The sequence below is a fragment of the Centrocercus urophasianus genome, unplaced genomic scaffold (genome assembly GCF_019232065.1).
Source record: "Centrocercus urophasianus isolate 14NV4802_14NV808 unplaced genomic scaffold, USGS_Curo_1.0 seq_9, whole genome shotgun sequence".
NCBI lineage: Eukaryota > Metazoa > Chordata > Aves > Galliformes > Phasianidae > Centrocercus > Centrocercus urophasianus.
The window spans coordinates 33,791,011-33,816,936 of NW_024885532.1; the positions used below are offsets into that span (position 1 = coordinate 33,791,011).

General features: G+C 39.6%; 1 protein-coding gene across 1 annotated transcript in view; it reads right to left on the bottom strand.

Annotated features, from left to right (window-relative positions):
• The window catches only part of RNF17 (ring finger protein 17), a 43,694-nt gene extending 22,661 nt beyond the window's left edge, over positions 1–21,033 (bottom strand). Inside the window, exons 1-16 of the mRNA XM_042839054.1 lie at positions 20,954–21,033; positions 20,275–20,363; positions 18,280–18,338; positions 16,694–16,749; positions 15,879–15,975; positions 13,918–13,998; positions 12,987–13,087; positions 12,064–12,235; positions 10,742–10,818; positions 9,994–10,068; positions 8,759–9,027; positions 6,023–6,100; positions 3,656–3,817; positions 2,315–2,504; positions 1,689–1,845; positions 331–521 (exon numbers count right to left, since the gene is read on the bottom strand). Coding sequence (XP_042694988.1) covers positions 331–521; positions 1,689–1,845; positions 2,315–2,504; positions 3,656–3,817; positions 6,023–6,100; positions 8,759–9,027; positions 9,994–10,068; positions 10,742–10,818; positions 12,064–12,235; positions 12,987–13,087; positions 13,918–13,998; positions 15,879–15,975; positions 16,694–16,749; positions 18,280–18,338; positions 20,275–20,363; positions 20,954–21,033 — 1,934 coding nt within the window. The remainder of the gene's footprint in view (positions 1–330; positions 522–1,688; positions 1,846–2,314; positions 2,505–3,655; positions 3,818–6,022; positions 6,101–8,758; positions 9,028–9,993; positions 10,069–10,741; positions 10,819–12,063; positions 12,236–12,986; positions 13,088–13,917; positions 13,999–15,878; positions 15,976–16,693; positions 16,750–18,279; positions 18,339–20,274; positions 20,364–20,953) is intronic.
• Positions 21,034–25,926: the final 4,893 nt, after the last annotated feature.

The window sequence follows — 25,926 nt, forward strand, 5'->3', positions numbered from 1 at the left end:
GAAGCAGCACTGTACATTTAAACCGTACTAAAAAACACCACCATCCACTGAATTCCACACTGACAAAACCATTTAAAAGATCTTCTTTCCCACACTTAGTGCAGAAGCCCTAAAAATCATCTCCCACTACTATCACCACAGCTAGTTACATTCAAATATACACACTTCTCTGTCTGCAGTGGAATTTCCTGAAGATTTGCAGACTACTGTACCCAAACACCAAAGCAACTCCTGCTCTCTTAACCCTCCAAAACAACTTTCTTTGTAAACTTTGCAAGTATGCCATTTTCATCTATGACAGAAGAGCAAAGACCCAAAGAGACCACATACCTTGCCACGTCTAAAAAAACTAACGTATCCTTGAGAGACGTGGGCATGTCACTGCATATTTTATTACATGGAGGTTTTCTTAAGTCCACAAAGAGAACGCCATCCTCTTCTCTAAATACCGTCATTAAAACAGCTTTATTATTTACCATTCCTAGAAATATTTTCTTTGCTTCTTCTCCCCAGCCTTCACTCTATGTTAAAAAGAACAAAGAGTTACTGAAGAGGTCTAAGACTGTCAAACAAAGCATAAAAAAAATAAGTAAGCACAGAAGCACACGAACAGAAGAGTGTTCAGTATTTCATATAAGCACTGATCCGATAGCACAAGACAGTATTTTATGAGGACTTCTAAAATATTTTAACTGTAAAACTGAGTCAAATCTCGGGGATGCAATTTCTGCAATGCTTCTTTTAAACTCAAACCTCAAGATTTCATTCCCCCTGATTTTTTTTGATAGATAAACTTGAACAACCATATGCTGTTTCATCTCATGATTTGCATTCCTAGTCTCCTGATTTGTCTCAAAGTTCGTTCTTTTCTTTTTCTATCTTCATACCAATGCACAACCCAATTCAGTCAGTTTGAACATTCCTTCTCTCCACAACACCCTTTTTAATGTTTTATCTACCTTGGAGCAGCCCCTCTAAGTTTACTTCCCTTGGATCAAACTAAAGCATTTCTCATTTGACACTTCACATCTCTCTTTTTTGGATCTTAGGATCCAAGCACATGCACAGCATCTTATCCAGACCTGTGAAAACTGTTCCTGATCTGTCCTACTTGAGAGCACTTCAGAAAATATCAGGTTAAAAAAGAAAAACAGAAAACCAAGCAAAAAACCTTTAAGAAATGATAAAACAACCCTGGGGTTATACCGTCAGAAACGCACAACTGCATCACACGTAAACTGTGGCACAAAATTTGAAGTAACAGAAGGAAAACCTCTGAACAAATTATATTAAAAATCCTGACTCACTTCTGTTTGGATGATTTTTCAAAGTTATCACTCACATAGCTGTCAGCCAGCCATGAAATAAGTTCTATAATTTGTCTTTCAATTTGATAAGCCTAGAGCCAAAGAAAAGAGGCTGAAGTCTGACATATATCCATAAATCCAGAGGCTTTTAAAGACAGACTGCTGTATGTTTGCTTCCAAATAAACTAGTGTAACCAATCTTTTCAAGTACATATATACATATAAATGCATACATACAAAAAACACACACAGTTAGGAGTTTTCTTTTTCAGACTTTACACTGGAATAAGATAATTATATACCTTTTACTTAAATTCTTTAATATGAATCTTAAAAAAAAAAAAAAATCATTATCCAGTAGTAGAAACAGCTTTTACTTACTGCATTTTTAGGAACAATATCTTTTAATGAACACAGTACTGCTAAGGGAGGAATGGCTGCAAGTTCAGCCTCAATACGTTGATCAGGCTTCCTCATAAGCAAGTAAATGTCATCTGTTTGCATAGTTTGTAGAGCAGCGAGATCAGCAGGAGCATATCTAAAGCCAGTGGAAGTAAAAATAGTACCAACTTGAAAGAAATGCCAAGAAAACCCTCAAAAAACACCTCCCCCCCCTTCAAAATAACAACCCAAACAAAATCATAAACTTGAGAAAAAGGTCATTATTGTAGTAATTGGTGTAACACCGTAATACTGAAACTTCTGTAACATCTAGCACTTGAATAAATGCATTTCTCCACTTTTAAGCATTAAGGACTTCCATCTCTGCAGCAGATGTCCAAGCTACACGTTAATATGTGAACATTCGTACACTTGTCTACTTACACAACCTCCCATTTTTCTTCTGTGGGCAACAGCTACGTACAGAACACCAGTGTCACGTGCATATCCCATCAGCAGCCTGTGCCAAGAGTACTGGCTGGCTGAAGATTTGTTTCTTCACAGAGATCCTCTTGAGTACCAACAGCCAAAGGACACTCATTGCAGATGAACAACCCCCACTTTACCTTGAGAAATTAAATACTTCAGAACTCCCAAAATCGATCAGAAATATTTCAATCACTGCGATATCACAAACTCTGCATCTCATTGGACCACCCGTCTTCTGCTTGTTAGTAGCTTTTATGGGAATTAGTTTAGTGACAGTTCCACGGCACCACATTCCGGTTTCCCTCCTCTTTATAAAAGCTCTGACGCCTTTATGGAAACAAATATTAAAAAATGTAAATTAAGGATTTACAGCTATATTGCTCTTTAAGTATTACCACACATCTTCAAAACATTCCACTGCTTTCTACCTTCAATGCAAGAGGTGCTGTTAAAATGAAGACATAAAGATGTTAATAACCTTGCCTTGGTATCTGTCAGAAGCTCTCCCCACATTCATTCACATGGTGTCTGCACAGCTTACAGGTGGCTGGCTTGTACTCAGAAATCATTTCTGGCAAGTGTTCTGTATCTTCTACCAAAATGCCAGAACCAATTAAAGTCTAGTTCATTTGCAAATAATACAGTCAAAACTTATATAAAACCCAACTGTTTTAAGAAAGTCTAAACCACTTCCTCGTAACATCAAAAGGTTCCAAAATTTACACCTTCCTACAAGTTCCTATTTCTGCATAAAACCAAGAGTTTGAGCGTGCTATCTCCAAAATTCACAAAGAAAATCTCTCCAATAAAATTATTCATACTTTCCAAGGTAATTTTCAGTGAAACTCCCAACTCAGGATTATAAAGTACTTGTCACTTCTCTGAACACCTTCTAGAAATACCAACATGTGAGGCAGAGAACAGCTGTAATGATTTAGCAATGCATTATTCTACTGTTCTTCATTTTTACTTCCACAATAGTTTCTCTTCTGTTAGTGAACTGTAAACAAAACCATCTATCCCCCAGAAAGGAAAACAGCTTGCATTAAGACAAAGCAGACTTACTGAAGTATTCAAAGAACTAATCTGGTCTAGTCATTAAAATCTGTATACTGAAAAAGACCTCAGTAGTTAAAAAGTACCACCCAACGCTGGAAAGTTTCAGCAGTGGAAACCTGTCTGTCACAATTTTAGTTACTTTAAGCACTGAAATTACTGAAGAACTGAAGATGCATTTTTTTGTTCCATAATTTTCTTTTGTATGATTTAAATCCACCTTACAGAACAGTAAAGAATAATGCTGCCTTCCACTCCCCCATTAATCGCAGATTTTTGAACATCCTACACTGGTTTACTAGGCAAATGAACAAAAAACAGGAAGACATAAGGAACAAATATCTTGCTAAAGATGATATTATGCAAGGTAGTATTTTAAGCTAATTCAGGCTTTACAAAGATGTTTGAAACATTCAATTTACCTGGTTGCAAAACATCCGAAGCCAAGAAATACGAACTTTTATTACAACAGAAATTATTCAATTTCATCTCCAAAAAAGCACCTTCTCTCCTCTGTGAGTATCGCTGAATATAGAAGTGGCACGGATTTACAACGTGACTTACAAACACCAGTTCTGTTGAACCTGAGCAGGACAAACAGCACATAAAACACCATTCAAGTGGTTCTAATAGATATTACTACACACGTGACTAGGCTTACATTGCAATCATGACATCTTATAACCACACTTTTCAACCCAAAACAGTTTGCTCCTATTGGTTTCAAATGAGTTATGTACTTCCAGCCTGACTAAATCTGCTCTTTTGATCACTAAGATTTATCTCCCTTAAACCACTCCACAAAACTAAATGCTGTCTCACTTCTTACAAAATGGCCTCTTGATCTTAAGTAGGTAATTCAGATCTTTTATCCCCTTTATTTAACAGAAGTCTAAGAGGCTTCTAGAAAGTAGATTAGAGAGCCTAATACACCTATCTGTAAGAGCAGGAATCATAAGGACTTTCATACAGCTGTTGTGCCACTGTATGAAGATCAAAGAATATCCCAAAGAACATCCTGAGTTGGAAATTACCTACAAGGATCATTGAGTCAAACTTCTGGCTTTGCATTGATGAAACTGCGTGTCTGAAAGCACTGTCAAAAAGCTCCTTGAACTCTGGCAGTCATGGTTGTCCTACAACTATTTTAAAGATTCTCTTCTGTACAACACTACTTCTGACTCAGCATCCTGATCCTATGTATTGCAGTTAACTCCTTTCAATTTGAGATCCAAAATACTGAGTTATCCTTTTAAAGCTAGTCACCAAAGGGAGTGGATAGGAGTGACTGGTTTAGAAGCCCAGCATCTCAGTTCCTGCAAGGGTATTTTACAACACAGTACTTGCAAAGACTGGAGAGTGTCAGTACTACAAACAGCTGCCATCTCTACTGCATCCAGTGTCACCTGTGCAATTGGCTCGGGTGCAGGTAACTGGCAAATCTGAAGAACCCAGTGAGCCACGACCAACCACAGCCAAAAGCGATATAAAGAATTCAACATTCAAAACCAGAGAAAGTACACTGAACTGTACTTTTGAAACTCAGGAAATGCAGCATCCAGAACAGACCCAGGATTATTCTTGGACATCTCCAACAGTGAAGAACAGTATGTAAGTTGAAGTCCAAATGAGTCAGAACATTTAACCTACAGGTACACTAACTCTTCCATATCACCCATGCTGGAAGACACCATCTCCTAACCATTCTGTCCAGTCTTCTTATAGAGCAGTCAGTGGATTTACAAGTTACTTGAGATTAAATGGTTAGGAGTGCTTTTACGTGATTGTGAGGTTAAAAATGCAGAAACAATGGTGCAGTTTCTTAGTATCTCTTCTTTGCTAATACTGTGACCGAGATCTGCTTCCTCCTCTATCAACTTTCTGTGTCAGTTTCCTTCTTCCTCAACACTGGGATCTCTACTCAACCTTTATCACTATTTCTTATACTCAATGATGCCTACAGAACTTGTGAATCAAGTAATCAAATAATCAGTCTGGTGCACGTTCACTCGTAATTCAGAATACTAAACATACATGGAAAGAAGCAACAGTTCAGAACTCAATAAATTACTGATTTAAGAAGTGGGTCCAACTGCCCACAAGATGCATTGATACACTGAGTGTCTACCATGTGCTGAGAACACTGCCAATGCTGAGCTTCCAAGAGTTGCTTGGGAGCTGGTGTATTACATCTTCCAATTAAGTACAAGGTTTAGGTCAGATACTAGGAGGAAGTTTTTCCACTCAGAGGGTGGTGTCACACTGGAACAGGTTGCCCAAGGAGGCTGTGGATGCCCCATCCCCGGAGCCAGTCAAGGCCAGGCTGGATGTGGCTCTGGGCAGCCTGGCGTGGTGGTTGGTGACCCTGCACATAGCAGGGGGTTGAAACTCGATGGTTATTGTGATCCTTCTCAATCCAGGCCATTCTATGATCTTGAAAGATAATATAGTTTGGAAGTGAGACAATCAAAGAGCACCTCTGCAGAGTAAAAGAATGACATCAGCAAGATAAGCAATGCCCAAACTGGTTTAACTGAAGTAATTCATATGACCCACTGATCTTACATGTGAGCAAATACACGTTAACAAGCCAAAATCAGAATCTGTTTCTTAGTACATTCCCGATCTCAACTAGAATGCTGCTGTGTATGTCTAACTCTGTAAGCAGTTCCACAGCTTTGCCTCGCTGCTTAGAGGGTGCTTTTTTTTTTTTTTTTTTTTTTTTTTTTTTTTTAAAGCATCTATCTGTTCACCTGCCAGAAAAGAAAAACCAAACAAAACCAACTGACCAGCTCTGTGCTCAGAGTATGCTTGCTTCTTGAAAAGTTTCTTCCTCTGTTTGTCATGATGATTTCCTGTGGGAAATCCTGTTTCATTGTTTTAGGAAAAAAAAAAGTTTAATGTTAGTTTTTATACACACAGAGTAAATCAGCTAACAAAATAAAGAGAAGTGATGCATATGACAGTAATAAGCTACAAAACCATGACAATTTCCTAACAGTTGTATCCATGCTACTACACTGCATCTGCTTGTTCCATCAGAAATTATGTTTTCTGCCTTTGTAGCATGCTAATGATACACACTTACTCTACAAAAGTATCAAAAAAAAAAAAAAAAAAAAAGCCTCATTGATCTATCCCAAAGCAGGCATTCTTTCAACCACATCCTTTCAACTAACTACAGTTAGTCCATTTTGAGTTTCAAGAAAGGCATACAGTGTTTGTACAGATGTGCATGGAGCTCCGAGGACACTTGTATCCATGACTACAAGCAGCTGTTAAGGCCACCAATGTCACCTAACATCTTCTGTTCTCTCATCAGTCTCTGCTGTTGGCTTTTCACCAGTTTCTTAATGTTTTACAGCTTTTGGCTATTTACTTTGCCTTTAAGTACAGATACTCTGTATTCCAGACTTCCATACATCACTGGAGATTTCCTTGAAGGCTGCAAGAAGGATCTCCTGTCATACCTAAATTGCCTGCAGAAGTGACCTTAAGATTCAGCTCTGGGAGAAGCTTGTCATTCCTGTGGGCAACGTCAGAAGGAGTGCCCCTGGAGTGCATACTTTTAGAAGGCACTGTGAAGCATGAACGACTGCATTTATCTGCAGTACAGCACTCAGCAGCTGATGCAGAAGTTTTCATCTACCACATCATGAACCCTTGCAAAGACATCATTTGAGTGACAACAGACAGCTAAAATCTTCAGCGTTCAGTGACAGGAATAGCTAATTTCTGGTAACCTCCATTGACCTGCAATTCAATGCAAGGCGAATGGAAAAAAGTGTATTCTCTGAATTCTACTGTTTCAGAGAGAGCACAGAAGCTGCCAACATAGGCAATAATCCCTCTGCTCTCAGGAAACAGACATACTGGAAGCTGAAGAAACTAATACTCCCTTATGAACATAGGGGGAAACAAGATCGCTGAACAGAAAGCTAAGGGTGTATCATCATCATCATCATATTTCTCTATCACATTCTTTTAGCTCTGAACAGAGACTAAGAATACACACATTTAGGCCCTGTAGAAAGGCTAAATTATTCACTGATGGAGCACACATGCAAGACCTTTGCCAGGTATCAACATCTGTAAAGCACAAATGCCTCAATTTACAATTGAGTGCCAAAGGGCAATGAAAAAGACTACTATCACTCAGTACTGTTCAGAAAAGCTTGAGGAAAGAAAAGCTTTTGGAAAGGACGAGACCCAACCCCAAATATAAAACTTATCTGTTTAGCTAGATTGGCTTCTAGAAATAAACCCTTTCCTGCTCTAAGAATTTTCTTTTAAGTCAGCGAGTCATGCAATACCCTTATTACAAGATGGCAAGCAATCTCATCTACCATTATTGCTCTTTTCCTCTTCATAAAAGGGCCTCTGGCAGCCACAGGCTATGATTCACTACAAACACTAATCGAATCTTCTGAAGATTTGATGTCACAATAACCATTTTCCAATTTGAGTACAGGTAACATCTGCCTGACTGAAACACACTGGATTCAACAGTATCAAATGATAATCTATTTTTCCATAAGCATTCCCTGAGATCATTTGTAACCCTAATCCTAACTTTTTCTTAACAGCCTCTTGTCACTAAATCAGTACTAACCTGGCTGTTACTGAAGGCAACAGATCAGTATCATTCAAAGTTCACAGAATTTCAGTCCCTTCCCACTTCAACAGCAAACTATCCAAAAATACTCCCTGGGCATTCCACAAATACTGTAGCCACTCCATTAATCTCAAAGGACAGTCACTCCTGATTATCAAACTGCTCCACCCACCTCAGTAATATCAGTGGCTTATACAGCCTGAGAATATTCATCTTCCTTGTGACTTCTGATACATATTTTTAAATCCAAATGAGAACTGCTCTTCTCATTATCGTCAGCCGTGCTAGTTACTGCTCACCCCTGTAGTATTTTTATTCCTGTTATCTAAGTGGAATTTTTCATGTTCCGAGTTGCTCTTAGTACCTTCTGCTCTACTACTGTGCACCTCCAGGACTCCAGCTTGGTAGGCTCTGCTGGACTCACTCAAGTATGCCAGAGACTTGCAGGGTCCAAAACTGTGCGCTGCACTCCATATTCAGTCTCAGAAGTGCCCATCGGAGGCAGGGTCACTTCCCAGCTGTTTTGTAAATAACAGAGTCCAGAAAAAACCTTACAAACTGAAGAACTTAACTGTACTTGCCAGTTATGACAATGCCTTAGATTCAGAAGCCCAGAGAACTGCCAGAAATTCACCCTCCAAGAACCAGCGACAGAAAGTCTGAGAGGGCCTAAATGACTGAGGAAGGCAAGAAACCGTTCAGGGGGAGGTCAATCGTGACTCCTGCTCAGGAGAACTGGGAGTTTTTGCTTAGCTAAGCTAAAGAAGGACACCAAAAAAAGGTACTGGAGTATTTCAAAGACAATGAAATACAAGTATCATAAAGACTTTGCTCTGAGCTAGCAACAAGCACAACTAATAAAAACGCTTGACATCTGAAAACTAAAAGCATCAGGTATTAAAAAGCTTACTTTCTAGATTATCTTCATATATTTCTTCTATTATTACATCAGGACTGGATGGAGACTTGGATACAGCATGAATATTCTGATGAGGTACCACAGGAAGTGATTCCTTAACCTTTTTCACTCCTTCACAAATACCAAGTTTATTAGCCAGAGCCTTTTCTTTACTTTCTCTTTTATGTACTGGAACCATATTTTCTACAGGTAACCGGTTATCTGAGCGTGGCATTTTTTCTCTGTCATCAAAGGCAAGAGCACGCTGTCCATTACCTTCACTGCATTTGGGAAAATGAGATAAATTAATCCAGTCTGTTTGCAGAGAAACACAGGAGTCAAAGTGCAGGTTTTACTAAGACAACATCCCCTAAAAACTCTACTCTAAAAGCACTTCATAAATGCTGGCTGAAATAAACCGTATTATATAGTGCTTGAATATCAAGACAGCAGAACAGCAACACAATTTCTGAAACCTAAATAAGATTGGCACCTATTGGGTACATATTCTTGGGCCCAGCTGAGTACATACAACATGAAGTATTTGGAAAACACTGGCAGCACGACAGACAGTTCACGTTAAAGTCAAAAGGCCTGCCAGATGTCCTACTACTGGCAGTTACAGCATGTAGTAACACTTTTTAATATAACCAGAGCTAACTGGAGGAGCCCTCACAACAAGTCCATTTCATTTTCTCAAGTTTTTGTCTAAGGCTGCAGGAAAAAATAAATCCAAGAGACAAATAACATAAAAGCAATTGTAATCTTGAAAGTATTTTTCTTCTTATTCATCTTAGGTCACTTATTTGTGTCTGTGATAACCCAAAGTTTAGATTACAAAGCAAAAACATTACAAATTTTAGTATTTGCCACTGATTTGAGAGATTTATTTACAGTAATGTGAGCCAATTTCAATATGCTGAAGTGATAAACATTTACATTGTTATCAATAAACACCAAATCTGAAAAGCACACAGCATAAGAAAAAATACTGAAAGCTTAATTGCTTTAGGGAGATAATAGCTGTACTTCTTTTTTTCCACACAACAGAAGCATCGAAACTGAAATGCTAAGTGGATTAATGAAGTGTTGACTGAAACATAAATAACTCAGATTTCAGTTTGGTTCATTATATATTTACAAAGCATTAGCTTTTTTCCATTCACTCTCTCTATAGCCACAGAAAGATTAAATGACTGTACTTACTAAATTATTGTAGCTATTGCTCTTCATTGAGAAATACTTACTATACCGATGTTTCCCATTCAATCTTCCCCATATTTCGTAAGAACGAAATAATCTCATCTGTGCTCAGGAACAATCTCGAGAGAAAAACCATCACAGCCATCACCACAAGTGTCTGTATCACTAGCAGTTCAATACACGTGATGCTTTTTGGCACAAAATTGTCATGGACAGGCAAAAGGAGACACTTTAACCCAGGGTCATTCTTTCACTCCTGTGAACTTTGAGCTCGTTTGTTTTCACACGCCTAACAGCAATTCTCCTGCCCTCCCTTGCTTTTTATTTCTCATGCACAGGGCACTCCAACATTTCCTTGCTCAGTTTTTGCATCTACTTCACCCATCACCACAGATTTCTTCTCAGACACCAAGAAGCACTCATCTTTGCAGCAGGTTAGGACGGATATCACATATAATAATTCAACATTTGCCCCTCACACTTCTAGTCGCAAAGGAAGGGGACGAAGTTTAGAAGTGGCAGATTTCTGTTAAGGGCATTTTCAATACATACGTATTTCTCTCCACATCAGTACATTTCACGTGCTTTCTCCTGATGCCTCAGATGAAGGCAACTGTGCCTTTCCAGCATTTGTGGATGCTGGATGCTGTATGTCTGAACTAGTATTTCTTAGTACCGTGCAACTGAATCAGCTTGGTTTCTGCTGCTTTACTATTAACAGAAAAGCTTTTACAATTGAAAGAACAGTGTGTCCATTTTGCTCTCAATATACCACCCACTTCAGTCCTTTACCTTGGAACTGCTTTTTCCTTCAAACTCTTCACTTTTGAGAGCTCAGTATCAATTGGAAACGTCAAATCACGAATAACCTGAAATTAGCAAGCGCAGTTTTGGTTGGTATTATACAAAAAAAGCAAATCATGCAAGAACCTGTATTTACAATTTGATGAAGTCAGAATGAAATGCCTTTAATTCTACAAAAAAAAAAAAACAAACCACCCAGAAACATACTCATTAGAAGGCAGTAGCCAACTCTTAGGTAGGTCTTCCTGGATTACTAACACTCAGTCGGGGATTTTGTAACCACAGCATGTAACTGGAAGCAAGAGTTGGATTATTCTTTTGCACTGACAGCAACTTGGAGGGCAATACTAAACAAAAAGGTGGGCCTATGGGAGGAGAACTGTGGGTGCCAGGTCCCATAGTTTAGGTTGAAATAAGTTAAGAACAAATGCCAAAAATATGTGCAAGGGATAAGATTTCCTTCTTGGGTCAGATGTGGGACACCAAGCTTCTGCGCATGGGAAGTGGCATTGGATGCAGAAAATATGACAGTCTAACAATCAAACTGCATGGAAAAATATCTAATGAATAACAAATAACGATTCCACGATTTTGCTTAACACAAGGATTAAAAAGCTCCAAATGCAATAATAAGGTGATCAATTTAGAATAACAGAGGAAGTTCTTCAATATCCATTCCATTTTAAGAATTAAAACATGGAACAAAGTGTCACTACATATGCAAACATACACATAATATACACATGAAGGCCCATGCACTACAGAAATCAACCTTTCAATTCACAGATAATCCCTCCACACATCTTTCCCTCTCTGTTGGCAAAGAGAGGTGACCTCACTGTATGGAGCTTTGGTCTGATACAGTACTGCAGGTACCACGCATTTCTGTAACTAACAGTTCTAATGTAGAGGAATTGTGGAAGTGAAGGCCTAGCATCAGAAGAATCTGCAGAGCATACTGAATTTTGGCATATTTCAGTGAGGAGGCTGGAGATCTCCAGATAGGACAAAGATTAAGATGAGTGTGAAATCATGACAACGCTGCCCTTTCACTGAAAAGCTCTTAGTTTCCTCTCATTCTCCTCCAGCAGCCATTAAAGGAAGCACTGTAAAGCACAGATCATCTTTTTTGTTTCATGTCAATAGCAAGATTCAAATTCGTGGCCAAGATCGACCTTGAACTGCAGGGTGCATGCAGAGATGTACAGAACACATTACTGCAAAAACCTCATTATTTAAGTTAACAAAACAAAAAACAGATGATGAAAACTTTCACCTTCAGATTTGTATTGTTACCAAATTTTCCCTACCTGAGACAGGTCACAATATGTTCTTACAGAAGGTGTAATTTTTAGTTCCTTTGCGATCCTAATGGCACCAATCAAGCATTTTTTCTTCTCTTCTATGTATCGCTTAGCTGTTGCAATACCAACACTGTAGTTGTCCATGCTCTTCACTAATGCTGCATGCAGTTTCCTTTTCCTGTATTAAAAACATTACTTTCAGAAATTTATTAAGCACTCATCACATCAGATTCAAACTCTTGACTATGAAATACAATTACTGGTTATACTACCTGGATGCAACTCACAAACACTGTTTTCTTCACACAACAGCATAGAAACCCAATACAGAAGTCATAGAAAGCAAAGAACTTCAAGAGAATTTATAAAGAAAAGCTGTTTCCTTTGGATAAATCATTTTTTTCTTTCCGTATTTAAAATCATGATGCCACTCAAGCCTACAGAATATTCCATAACATCCAATAGATAACTAAACTGTTGGATTTTACAACTCAAGAGTTTTAAGATCTGCCTTTTAGATGTTTTACTAAGCTTTTGTACAAAGGCACACAGCACTTTAAGTATCTATATATGAATCTGAAATACAAATATTCTTAAAGATGAGGGAATAAGAATCCTTGGGTTTGTCCTTGTCAACATTTGTAGAAAGCAGGTTTTTTTATTTATTTATTTATTTTAAGCTTTCCCTGCTGTTAAAATGATCATTAATACCAGAGATTTTTTTTTTTTTTTTTTTCTTTTTCTGAAAAACAGAGGCTGCATGTGCTGGTGTTTTCCAACTATGCAAATCAGCTCCAGGAACTAAGATACAATTATGAACAAGTAAAAATACTGCAGAAAAACTAAAGCCGAGATTTATGAAATTGTTTTGAAGAACATTGAAAAGCTCTTGGAACAACTTGCACATCCTATTCAGAAGGGAACACTACCTTGACAGGATACAAGTAGTAAGTTCATCAAGTTTTCTATCCAGAGTTTCTGAAACTTTGCCTCCTTCTTGCTTCACCTCCAATTCCAAGCGTTTCAGTACCTATTTCATTCAGCATGGAATAAACATGTATTTATTTATTATTCACGTTTTTTTTTCCAATTTTAAATTCAGAACAAAACAGAACAGAATCAATTAACAGAAAGACAGTGAGAAGCAGCAGAGGTACACGGAAGTGTACAGTGGTTTCTACAAAAGAAGAAATCAGAAGACGATTACATAAATAATATACAACAATAGTTAGGAGCCTAGTAACCCCTTTTGTTTTCTCTAATTTCTAATTTCAAATAAAAACAGGAACTGGCACACAGGAGGTTTCTTCTGAACACAAGAAGCCCTTCTGTGCTGTGTGGGTGACAGAACCCAGGCGCAGGCTGCTCAGGGGCTGTGCATTCTCCTCAGAGGTCTTCCATAGCTGCCTGGACGTGGCCCTGGGGTGGTCCTAAGGACACTTCAATGACATGATTACTAGAATGAGTCTGGCTTTAAGCTTTTGGATCACTGAACATTTCTATGCCTGTCTATCTTACAGTACATGTAAAATATAAGTTAATAGAAGACACAGAAATGCAAGCTTTTCCATGGAAAAGAATGCGTAACGCTCAAAGATTAGCTTATATATGGCTCTGTTCGATGTACAGACTGACCCAATAACTTCAACTTATGCACAGGGTCAAGTGCTCCATTCAGCCTGGAGCTTAATGCAGTACACCCACAGTAGTAGCGTTAACACCTAAGTACAGGAGATGCTGAAACAAAGCCACTAAGAGCATATCTGAACAATGTGTTTGTGTGCAAGTACTCAGAACAAAAAGCTTTTACCTTGGCTAATATTATATTAAGCAAATCCCAAAATGTTTGTTTTCACCCACCTCATGTGCATCTTGTAAGCAGCTGAGATTACAAACACCTGCCCACAAAGCTTCATCAATATCTTCCACAGTTTCATTTTCCTAGGGAAAGATTGGCCGATGAATGAGTTGCTTACGCAACTAGAAGATAACATGGGCTAAGCCCATTTGCAGCTTTGACAGACGAGCACTTGAGTTGGCTGCCACTGATCTTCCAAAGGACCTGCATCTACATCACATTCTGCTGAATACACAGTGTTTATTTGCATGCATGCACACAGAAAAATAAAGAAGCAAATATAGCGCATGAAGGAAAACCAAAGCAAAATTACTAACACAAAGAAAGTATGCCAAACTGAAGAAAGAAAAAAATACAGCAGTCCTCTCAAAGTGCAGTATTTATGGATTTTTTTTGGGGGGGGAGAATGGGGGTAAAACCAAGAACAACAACAGCAAATAAATTAACAAGTTCCCAGTGCGATGCTGATGCAAGAAAAACAAGTATTTGAATTATTGATTGAAATAGAAGCAAATACACACATACAGAAGTGCATTCTTCTGCCATGAGCAACACTAAAGCTTGTGTTAAGGGGTCTGTTAGAGCTCTGGCACTTTGCTTAGAACAAAACACCTGCTTAGGATGTCCCAAAAGAGTCAAGCACCAGTAAGTCTGACACTATTAGAAAACAAACTTATTCTGCCAAAATCCAACTTAATATGCAAATATCTTCAATCTCTGAAGAATTTCGTCCTTACCAATTAAGGAGAACAAACACAAACTAGACAGAGGTTAAAACTTGAGTTTGAAAACCTGAACAGTTCTGCTTCTAACCAAATGCCAGGGTAGGAGAAAGGAAGCACCACCTTTGCAGCATGATGAGGGAGAGACAAACATTCACACTGACATGTAGTTAACGGAGGACGTTTGTTTATACCTTCATCTCTGGAAGGTATTTTCAACTACCTATATCCCAACAGCTCAAATCAATTATGTGTCCTTTTTAACAGCAGAGAACTGGCAGAATCACAAGGTCACAAAGTACCCACAAGATCATCCAGTCCAACCCTCCTCCTGTCACCATTACTACTCCCTAAGCTACTAAACTGTATCGCATACTCTGAAAACCCTCCAAGTCACACTTCCCTATGCCAACCAACGCTACTCTTCTTTCGAAGACATTGAAATACCATGGAATTAAGATCTGTGACTGAAGGTATTCCAAAGATGACTTAAGGCTATCTGCTTTAGTATTTTGTCAACATTAACATATCAAAGGTTTATTTGGTTTATTTATTATTGGCATTCCAGAGATGTTCAGAAAAAAACTCAAACTTTAATGTGCACTGCTACAAGAACTACATAAGAAACCAAAACAGACACTTTCAACTTAACATGCTTTCAAAGTAACCTTACAGGATGATTTCCATGCAAAAAATAGGACTGGCAGAAGCTATACCAATAATTCCTATTTAACTGTCAATTTAAAATACATATAAAATGTTTTCACCCTGCCTGAAACTTTACAAATTTCATTCGGCTGCTTAGAGAACTTACAGATCTCTCTTAAGACACTGTTTTATTCAAACACTGTTCTGCCTGCCTTTTTGACATGACAAACTACTAGATTCCTTTAAGAATGTGCTGCACGTGCCCCGCAGCAGCCTTGAGTTTGAAAAGAAAGAAAAAGACCCCAACCAAATAATATAAAGCCTCAAGAGTGTGTAGGTTTTAATTTTTTTCTCCAAATTAGATTCAAAATACGTAACAGCACAGCCAGCTGAACACATTAACCCTCTTCAGCTACGATCTTGTTAGGTGCACGCAGAATTCACTGTTACCTCATTAACTAACAGTTGCACTTGAAATCCACGTCAAGTCAGAACTACTGAAGTTGCAAACTTCTGTATTTTAAGTAATGCAGTATTAACCACGCACACAAAAACATTAAGTGCAAACATAAGGAAATGGAACATCAACACACCGTGTCTCCTGGTGGAATGAGTAGTTCAGACTTCTGTCCATTGCTTGAGGAAACCAAGCGCTGCACATTTTTCTCTCCAGTGATAGACCTGAAGGGCCTGCAAGACAAGACTTCAAGGAAAAACCTACACATTCTCAATAAAATAACAAACTTCCCCCCAAAATTTTAATGCTCAGTTGGGTCTTTCCAAACATTTCTGGCTATTTTTATTTCTCTCAACATGAACCTCCATGGCAATGGCATTACGGGAAACACACCGTCTCTTTAATACTCTCTTGAAGTTCACATACAGGTAAGCTATGGACATTAATGTAATTTAAGTGTGACCTTAAGAGAACCTTGCTGTCATCTGACCTTCACAGCTGGAACTGGTCACCTAAGCAGAAGGTGCAGAGGCACAGGAGGGGCTGGAGGACACACCTCAGTGATGCAGTGCTTGTGGGGTTTCAGCACTTCTCCACTCTCCCTCAGAGCCCTTAACATGGAGTTACCCTTAATAACGTACAAAACCTTCAGATCTAAGTATTTTTGAGCCAAACCAGACTTATTCTTTTTGCCTTTCAATGAAATATGACTTGCATTTGAAGGTGAGAAATGCAGGAGGCACTCAGTGCTTGTCTGATGTCCTCAGTTGTTTTTTTAGCAGCGCTGAAGAGCCATACTGGGAACACGTTAGTACATACATGCTTAAATTTTTAATTAAAACCATAGATCCAAGAAGTCAGTCAAAAAAAAGCTGCTGAAAACACTCAAGTCATTCCTAACCACCCCCTCCCACCCCTCGTGGCATCTAACCACATGAAAAAAAGGTTTACCTCGCTACCCTTTCTGAGGTGCCATCACACAGTCCAAGTTTAACATCTGCTTTGGTCTACAGTCAGAAGGAAAAAGTAGAACAAGTTCAAAAACAGATATAAATCCCAGTAAAAAAACCCAAACATAAAACATACTACAAGCCTGCTTCTACCTTCAGTAAATCACCCCCTGTACACATTTCTATGAGACCAAGCTTCACAGCAATCACTGCTCACAGGAGCAACCAGTGGTGCAAGAAAACAGATCTCAAGCTGAAGTTCTGTAGCCATCATTCCCCTTGTGATAAGTAACGCTCCTAGAAGTCAAATGCTCCTTTCCTGTTTACTAAGTACTTTTCCTTACTACACAAAACGAATAAATGCTCCTGACAAACTGCATATGTAAACTTGTTTTTCAATAACTTCACTAAAATAACTTCAATGAAATTGAATAAAAAAGGCTTAATGTATTTGTGTTTTGCAATTTGGCCAAACCTGAGTTTCACAATGGAAATACCAGAATGGCCACATCCTATCTTTCAGATACATTAAAAACACCTAAGAAATATTCTGAGTTTTTGTCCAAAACATGGGTTTCTTCCAAAATGCTATCAGAATGTTGAGAATCCTTTCTGCATTACAAGTACAGCATTTTCTTAAAAAAACTAGAAGAGAGATATTTCTAAGGCACACACTACTGTTTTGTTTTTTTGTTTTCTTTTTTTTTTTTTTTTGGTTTTTTTTTTTTTTTTTTTTTTTTAATAATTTTTTTCCACACAATCATAGAATGGTTGAAAGTCACCTTTATGATCATCTAGCTCCAACCCCCTGCTATAGGCAGGGTCACCTCTTTGTAGACCAGGTTGCTCACAGCCCCATCTAGCCTGGCCCTGAATGTCTCCAGCGAGGGGGCATCCACAACCTCACCAGGCAACCTGTTCCAGTGTCTCACCACCCTCACAAGAATGAATTTCTAATTGTTGCTTTATCTAAATCTACCCCCTTCCAGTTAAAAGCTATTTCCCCTCATCCTGTTGCTACCTGCTTTTACGAAGAATCCCTCCCCAGCTTTCCTGTAGGCCCCCTTCAGGTACTGGAAAGCCACAATAAGGTTCCCTTGGAGCCTTCTCCAGGCTGAAGAGCCCCAGCTCTCTCAGTCTGTTCTCATATGGGAGGTGCTCCAGCCCTCTGATCATCCCTGAGCCCTCCTCTGGACCCACTCCAACAGCTCATTTTATTTGGAATTGACAGAAAAGGGAGAACTATTATCTATTTTAAACACACACACATCAGTTCCTTTCTTGCAGTTATGAGCAAAATGAAGAAGTGGAATGGAGCTGGCAACAATTAACACTGACAACAACTGTAAAGAGCAGGTTTTCCTAAACCAGTCTTTGAACTTTGCCAGGTGCTAATTGTATACCTATGCTGCATTTACAGATGTGCTAGCAAAGACTGTTGGAGAGCTGGAGGCCACAGACAGCACACATCTCTGTCAGGAGCTGAACTTACTTTAACCACATTCCACAACAACCTAGAAGATCTTGTAATACCACTATTCAGAGCATCACTATGACTTCTGAACAGAAAGCTTTAGATCAACCTACTTTTGTAGAAGAGGAACCCCAGAAATCAGTCTCTTCATTGTTCACAACATCACACAACTCTGCAAAAGCAAGCATAGACAGCACTTGACTGTGAGGATTTAAAACGGAGGGCATCTTAACTACTCAGACAATCAGGAATACATAATCACTACAGCAGTCTTGCACATAAACTTAGTGAAGTCAACAGGAATTTGAACACTCACATTTGTGATGGCATATTATGAAAACCTTAAGTCTGGCACATCCGACACGCAGCCTGGCACGGCTCAAGATGCCACCCAAACCCCTGTGAAGTGGCAGCTGTTCTACACCATGCAGCAGCACTCGGCAAACACCCATCGCTCAGCAACAACCAAACAGTCAGTGTGCTATTAACACTGTGCTGACTGAAACCACCGCACAGGGAAGGCAGTGCTGGCTTGAGAGATGGCAAATAGTTGTTTGCATTTTGAGACACTGGCTAAACACAGCGCTCTGAACAGAGAAGAATACACAGCCGTGCTTCCTGTTTTAACGAAGGAACATGAAAAAAATGTTTGAAGACCACAAAAAAAAAATTATGTTTCTGACACTGTTTCCAACTGATATGAATACCTGCACATTTTCATCTGGAACATTTAGAGCTGCAATTAGACATTCTACTCAGTAATCCAATCATGTCTCTTTATCAGACTTCAGTTATCTCTTAACAGAAGAGAGCATCCTTTGCTTCACCACCACGTCTTATTCATGCCATGGCTTTTTGGCAGTACACACATACGTGAAGAATAATTTTCACGGATGAAATAATACACAGATGAGTAAAAAGTCAAAAATCTCCGATGAGCAGCTTATGAATTAGAATTGCAGCTACTTCCATTGAACCAGCCTGACTCATTAGCTTCAAAAAACAAGGTCAAATATCCCACTTATTTTACATTTTTGATTTTTTTAAATTCAAAGAAGAAAAGCGAAGATTAAAATAAGTTTTGTTACCTACATACATAAGCTACATTTTATATTTTGTGAGGAATGCTTCAAAACTAACGTCTCCTACTTTATGTTGCTGGCCCACAACATCAGAGGCAGATGGTGGTGCTATGGCAGTAGAGGCTGATCCTTCTCATCAATACTGTTACATCTGTGGCCATGTGACAGATGGCAGCAGAGAGGTGGTCTGACAAAATGGTGTCTGACATGGAAGTGTGTATGAAGCAAGGACGTATCAGTGAATTCCTCCATGCTAAAAAAATGGCACCCACTGACATTCACTGATGCTTGCTGAATGGAGACCAAACAGTGCATGTGAGCATGGTGAGGCAGTGGGTGACGCATTTCAGCAGTGGTTACAATGGGTCACCTCCTCTGGTGCAGACTGTTACAAGCAAAGCACACAGGCTCTTGTTCATGGCTAGGGAAAATGCCTAGCTCATTGTCGTGACTGCACTGGAAGACAGAGCTCTGCAGCTGAGAATTTGCTCTGTCAAGCATTGTTATCGTGCTCTTTGTAGCTGTTCTAATTTCCATAGAAATAAATAGGAAACATTACTTTCAGAGCACTTTTATCCAGCCCAAGACAATTCCTCTTCACCCGATGCGGCCCAGCCAAGCCTGAAGGTTGGACATACATTCTGTAAATCCACACATAAATACGCACAAAAATTATATGGAAACTACAGAAAACTTACTCGTATTTAATGACTAGTATATTATCTGTATGATTAACTGCATAATATTGCTGCTACTAATACAAAAATATGAAAGTGGAAATAAAAAAGGCAAAAGAAAACACACCTTCAAAATATGCTGCTATTTTAAGAAAAAGTCATGTTTTATGAAGTATCTACACATGCACATACTCAATAGAATTTACTACTCTTAAGAGAAGGCATCAAAGTAAGTTTAATCACATTTTGCAGCCTACCTACTGTCACTGGGAGACCATAGGGCTGGTGAATGAATAATAAACATTGCACCGTGCAAAACTGCTGGAAATAAGAGAGCAAAAAAATTTACCTTTCATATTCATACCTTTTGAGATACAACTCAAGTCACTCCTGTAACTTGGTCCTGCGCAGTCCTCTTCTAGAATCTTAAGGCATTGCCTTCAGAAATACAGGTTTAAAGCCATTAGGGACACCAACATAACACAAATACTGGTGATTTCCAGCCCTCTTAGAACACTGCTTGCCCAGTTTTACCAAATGGCATTACACAGGAGGAAGGAAGGTTCAGTACGTGAGCCACAAACTAACAGTTCGTCACCCACAAAGGCAGCACTGGAGGTTTTAAGGAACAACATCACTACAACCACCACTAGGAAACTGACTGTGTAACAGTACGAATCGCATTTATCTTGTATAAATGATTTAACTAATTTTAACTAATGATATACTGAACCTACCAACAGAGCTATCTGCTTGCAGCATACATTCAGATCAATGTAAAATAATCATAAATCCCAATACCTCAGTACTTGAAAACATCCCAAGACATTCACAACGTTTTCCCCCAAGTCTCCTAAATGCTAAGTGCTCAAGTACACCTGACTGCTAATGTTACAGACGTTACAAAGGAAAGTACTCTCACAGCCCAGCACAGACATTATTATCCACATTCCCTCAGTACTGTTTCCTAATAATTACACTGTCAGAACTTCAGTCACACTGATCTCACCAGCCTCCAAGGCACACACCTAACAGCATTCAGCTTTCTCCTCTTCTGTTCCTCCGCATTACCGCCATCCACAGGGCTCTCCTGCTTTCCTCGCAGCATGTCGTCACACTTTCAACAAGAAAAAAGAAAAAAAATGGCAAACGCACACAACGCACACACTTCTCATCCAACACTGCTGGCTACATCCCGTGGCAAGGCTTTAAGGGAAGAGACGCAGTTCTAGAAAACACCTGTGTTATCCTTGAAAATAAAGCCTTCTGAATGTAAGAGGAGCGGGGAGAGGCGGTCTCTCCTCTCAGCCGGCGCCCGGAGCCCCACCGCTACCGCAGGGCTGCCCAGTGACCACCCGCGCCTCCACAGCGCTCGTCACGGCGACACCTACCCACACACCTCACACCGCCGGTCGCGCACCAATGCACTGACGGCGCCACCAATCACCGAGCGCCTCGTCCGTCCTTGCTCGCGGCGCAGCCAATCCCAGCGAGGCGGGAAGGCGGTTGCTGTGGGCCGCGCGGGAAGAGTGCGCCGCGGCGCTGTGAGGTGCTGCCCGGCCTCGCCTCCTCCTTCCCCCTTTCCCCACCGCGGGTCGGCTGCAAAGGCTGAGGCTCTTCGGTGAAAACGAGGCGTTGTCAAGGCTAAGAGCCGTCAAGTCATACTTTGGGGCTACTATGTTCTATACACGTTCTCATTTCTTTCAGAACAGGAATCACAGAGTCATTAGGGTTAGAATAGACTGCTGAGATCCCTTAGTCCATCCCACCAGCCCATTTCCACTGTGCTCACTAACCATGGCCCTCAGTGCCACATCTCCATGGTTTTTGATCACCTCCAGGGACAGTGACTGCACCAGCTCCCTGGGCAGCCTGTGCCACTGCCTCACCGTGCTTTCTGAGAAGAAATATCCAACCTGAACCTCCTCTGGCACAACTTCCAGTGTTTTACCATTCCTGTTTTGGCTATCATAAAATTAGCATGCTTCCACATTTCTATTTAATTCACAAATACGAAAACACAGCTAACACCACTTATATCCCCTTTCAATTTTAGAAGCTTTTCTTGCCAAATCATAAGCCGAGCCAGATTTCAAAGAGAATCACAGAATCATAGCATTCACAAGGTTGGCAATGACCTACAAGATCGTCTAGTCCAGCCGTCCTCCAATTTCCGTTGCTATCACAAGCCTCCAAACCAAGAGGCAGATTACCTAACAAGACCTTGATTATCTGTATCTTTCCACTGTTCCCACGGTAAAAGTTTTCTTCTGAAGCCCTTAAGTGTACCAAATGTTTCTTAGACTGGAGCCTTGACAAAGAAAATAAAGCAGAATTGAAAACATCACATGATGTCTTCTTAGTTTTCTTTTTTCACTACAGAATCGTTTGAGTTGGAAGAAACCTTTAGAGGCCACCTAGTCCAACTCCCCTGCCATGAACAGGGCCACCTACAATTCCATGAGGTGCTCAGAGCCCCATCGAGCCTGACTTTGAGTGTCTCCAGGGATGGGGCATCCACCACCTCTCTGGGCAACCTGTGCCAGTGCCTCACCACCTTTACTGTGAAAAGCTTTTTCCAATCGAATCCAATCTAAATCTCCTCTCTTTTAGTTGGAAACCATTTCCCCTTGTCTTATAGCAACAGACCTTGCTAAAGAATGTCTCCCTTATACCCCCATTTAGACACTGAAAGGTTGCTCTCAGATCTCCCTGGAGCCTTCTCTTCTGTGGGCTGAACAGCCACATCTCTTTCAGCCTGTCCTCATAGGGTTGTTCCATTCCTTGAGTACTTCAATGGAAAAAAAAATACTTACAAAGAGCAGCAAAGTTCCAGATCAAACAATCCTATGGAACTACATTCTCACCTGCATTTAGTAAAATAAAACCAGGTGAGCATGAATGTTACAGTTGCACCTGAATGTGCTTTCCAGCATGATTTGTTTGTGAAGAATGGAAATTTCTAGGAGTTATCCTAAGCTGATTCAGCAATTTATGCAAGAAGCCCTCGTTGTTAACCAGGACATGATTAAACTCAAGCAAAACTGGTCTATGCACTTAAATGATCGAGTATTAAATGGGGAGATTGGTGGCCCTGCCTCTGGCAGGGGGGTTGGAGATTCATGATCCTAAAGGTCCCTTTCAACCTGGGCTATTCTGTGTTTCCATGAAAGCACCAGATTATACTCCGGTTTTGAAGAGAGATTCCCAAATACCTTCCCTTTCCAGATAGCTCCAGCAATTTCACAAGCCGCTGTCTTTTAGTTCTGCGTTTCTGTGAGCATACAGATGGCATCTTCAACATCTAGACTCAGAAAGTGGCCTACTTTTAACTTTCCACCTTGATTTGGAGCTACCATCTTTTCAATGAGATGTTTCTACACAGAGGTAGCTGGCAAACTGCAATGTAAAAATAAAGGTACATCACTGCAAAACCAAACCCACCCATAGTACATCAAAAACGTACTAGAGAATTCTGTAAAATATTTTCGAAAGACATGGGTGAGAACTGAAGTATATATTGGCATCAAAATTCGTAGACTCAACTTAGATACAAATTCTATGGCACATCATTTCCACATCTTTGGTTAGCTCGTGTTTGACTACTCCCATAGGAGCTAATCCCCCTTTTTCACTATAAATCCCAGTTGTCTTTTCCTTTAGATTGTCCAACCAGTTATCACAATGAAGTTAGTATCTAAGGAGTTTTCTCACCTTCTCTTTAGCTTTAAAAATTGCTTCCTCTGGTTCAAACTTGAGAAATGAATTGTGAACATGAAATTTACCCTTTTATTCTGTACTCTGAGCTAATTTCTTGTAAAAAAAAAAAACAAAAAACAACCAACCAAAAACGTCTAATAAATGTTACTTAATAACATGGTGAATACTGGATGATGGGTTAAATGTAGGGCAGATAATGTCAGATTGGTTTGGCATGTACCTGAGATAGTGAAATGATGGGAAAGATTTTCTGTGTTCAAGGTCTGAATGCAGTCTAAAACTGAGAGTGCCTAAAATTGTCTGGAAAGCAGCCCAACTGGCTCATTGATGAGAAGTCTAGTTTGGCCTACTTAGCTCTTTGATTAAATGATAGCTCATCCTTGCTTTTCTTTTAACTTTAGTTGCATTTAACAAATGAATGAACAACAGGAAAAAGTGCTTGTATTATTTAAAAGTTTATGCTAACTGTTTTTAGTATATCATCATTATATTTTTAATTGCTAGTTAAAATTCATAAAAATATAGCTATGCTTATCCCCCATAAATTGGAAGGAATTAGAGAATACATACATATACATCATTCTATCATGTGTATCTTGTTTGTATGTATGTCAACATGTACCTAAAATAATAAACATGTAGTTCATCTCTTCCTTCAGTTTTGTGTCCATGCCATTCTGAGAATATGAAGACAACATGGTGGCAACATGGCTTAATGTTTTAGAACAGACAACAGTAATTATAGACTGTTTAGATTATAGGTTCTGCTATAGATTATAGCAGAATAGAATGAACATTTTCTAATAGTGAAATTGGCTGTTGAGCAAGCATTACCATGAATTCCTGGTTTTACACTGCAATACTTAAAATGCTATATAAAAGGTCAGTCTATTTGGGAGCCACAAGATGGCAGCATGGATTAACTGCGGGTGGACTCACTTGAGGGTGATCTCATCCACCTCTGTAGCTTTGTCTACAGTAGCAATTACAATATAGTATAATGGTAACACTGAACAGACTATTTTCTTTGGTATAAACAGCATGGTTATATATAAAGATCGTAGTCAAATCTAGATTGAAAACATATATCTATTCTGTAGGCCATCTTTCCAGCCAGGAACATGTAGCACCCTTTTTTTTCCTATCCTCTACATCTTGTCCTTTCTCAGAATAAAATTTGCTTTCTAAACTTAACCACAGAATGCACTAAAGATGGACAATTTTTTTTTTTCTTTTGTTATTTTTTTTTTCTTTTTGTCAGATTCTGCAAATACAAGTCTTTGTTATTTGGTGTGTAATCACTATGGAAAGCAGAGAAAGGTTTCCACTGAATGTTGTGGGAAGGGCTACACGTGTTTGAAGAATGGAGACTAAAAGCAATGTTTAGAAATGTCTGTGCATTCATCACTCACAGTTTCTGATTCATGCTATTTTTAATTTCCTTTCTGAAGTATCCCAGAAAGTGTCCTACAAAAGAGATCAGACTTGCAAAGAATGTCAAGGGTTTTTTGTTTTGTTTTGTTTTGTTTGTTTGTTTGTTTGTTAGTTAACCAGTATCTACATATTAGTGATTTCTAAAATGACCCAATTTGCCTAATTTCTTCTGTGCACCTTCTGTGAAGTTTCTATCACCATAAGTAGCTGACTTATACAACAGTATTAGCTGCCTACTGTCATTCAAACAAACATTCATGTGTACTCATCTTCAGCCAAAAGGTTGCTCTCGCCACTGTGCCCAAACAGACTTTTCAGGATCAGTTAAGTTTGATATATACCTGTGTTGTTTCTGAAAAGGAAAGTATTGCCTTTTTCTGGTCCCAGATGTATATTTACCCTTCCTTGTGTTACACTACATTTCTAGGCCAAGTGCCAGATCTGACACTTTGGCCACAACAACCCCATGCAGCGCTACAGGCTTGGGGATGAGTGGCTGGATGACTGTGAAGAGCAAAGGGACCTGGGGGTGTTGGTTGATGCGTGGCTGAACATGAGTCAGCAGTGTGCCCAGGTGGCCAAGAGGGCCAACGGCATCCTGGCCTGCATTAGAGTGTGGCCAGCAGGAGCAGGGAGGTGATCATCCCCCTGTACTCAGCACTGGTGAGGCCGCACCTTGAGTATTGTGTTCATTTTTTGGGCCCCTCACAAGACATTGAGGCCCTGGAACGTTTGCAGAGAAGGGCAATGAATCTGGTGAGGAGTCTGAACCCCAGACCTTATGAGGAGTGGCTGAGGGAGCTGGGAGGATTGTTTAGTCTGGAGGAGGCTCAGGGGAGACCTCATT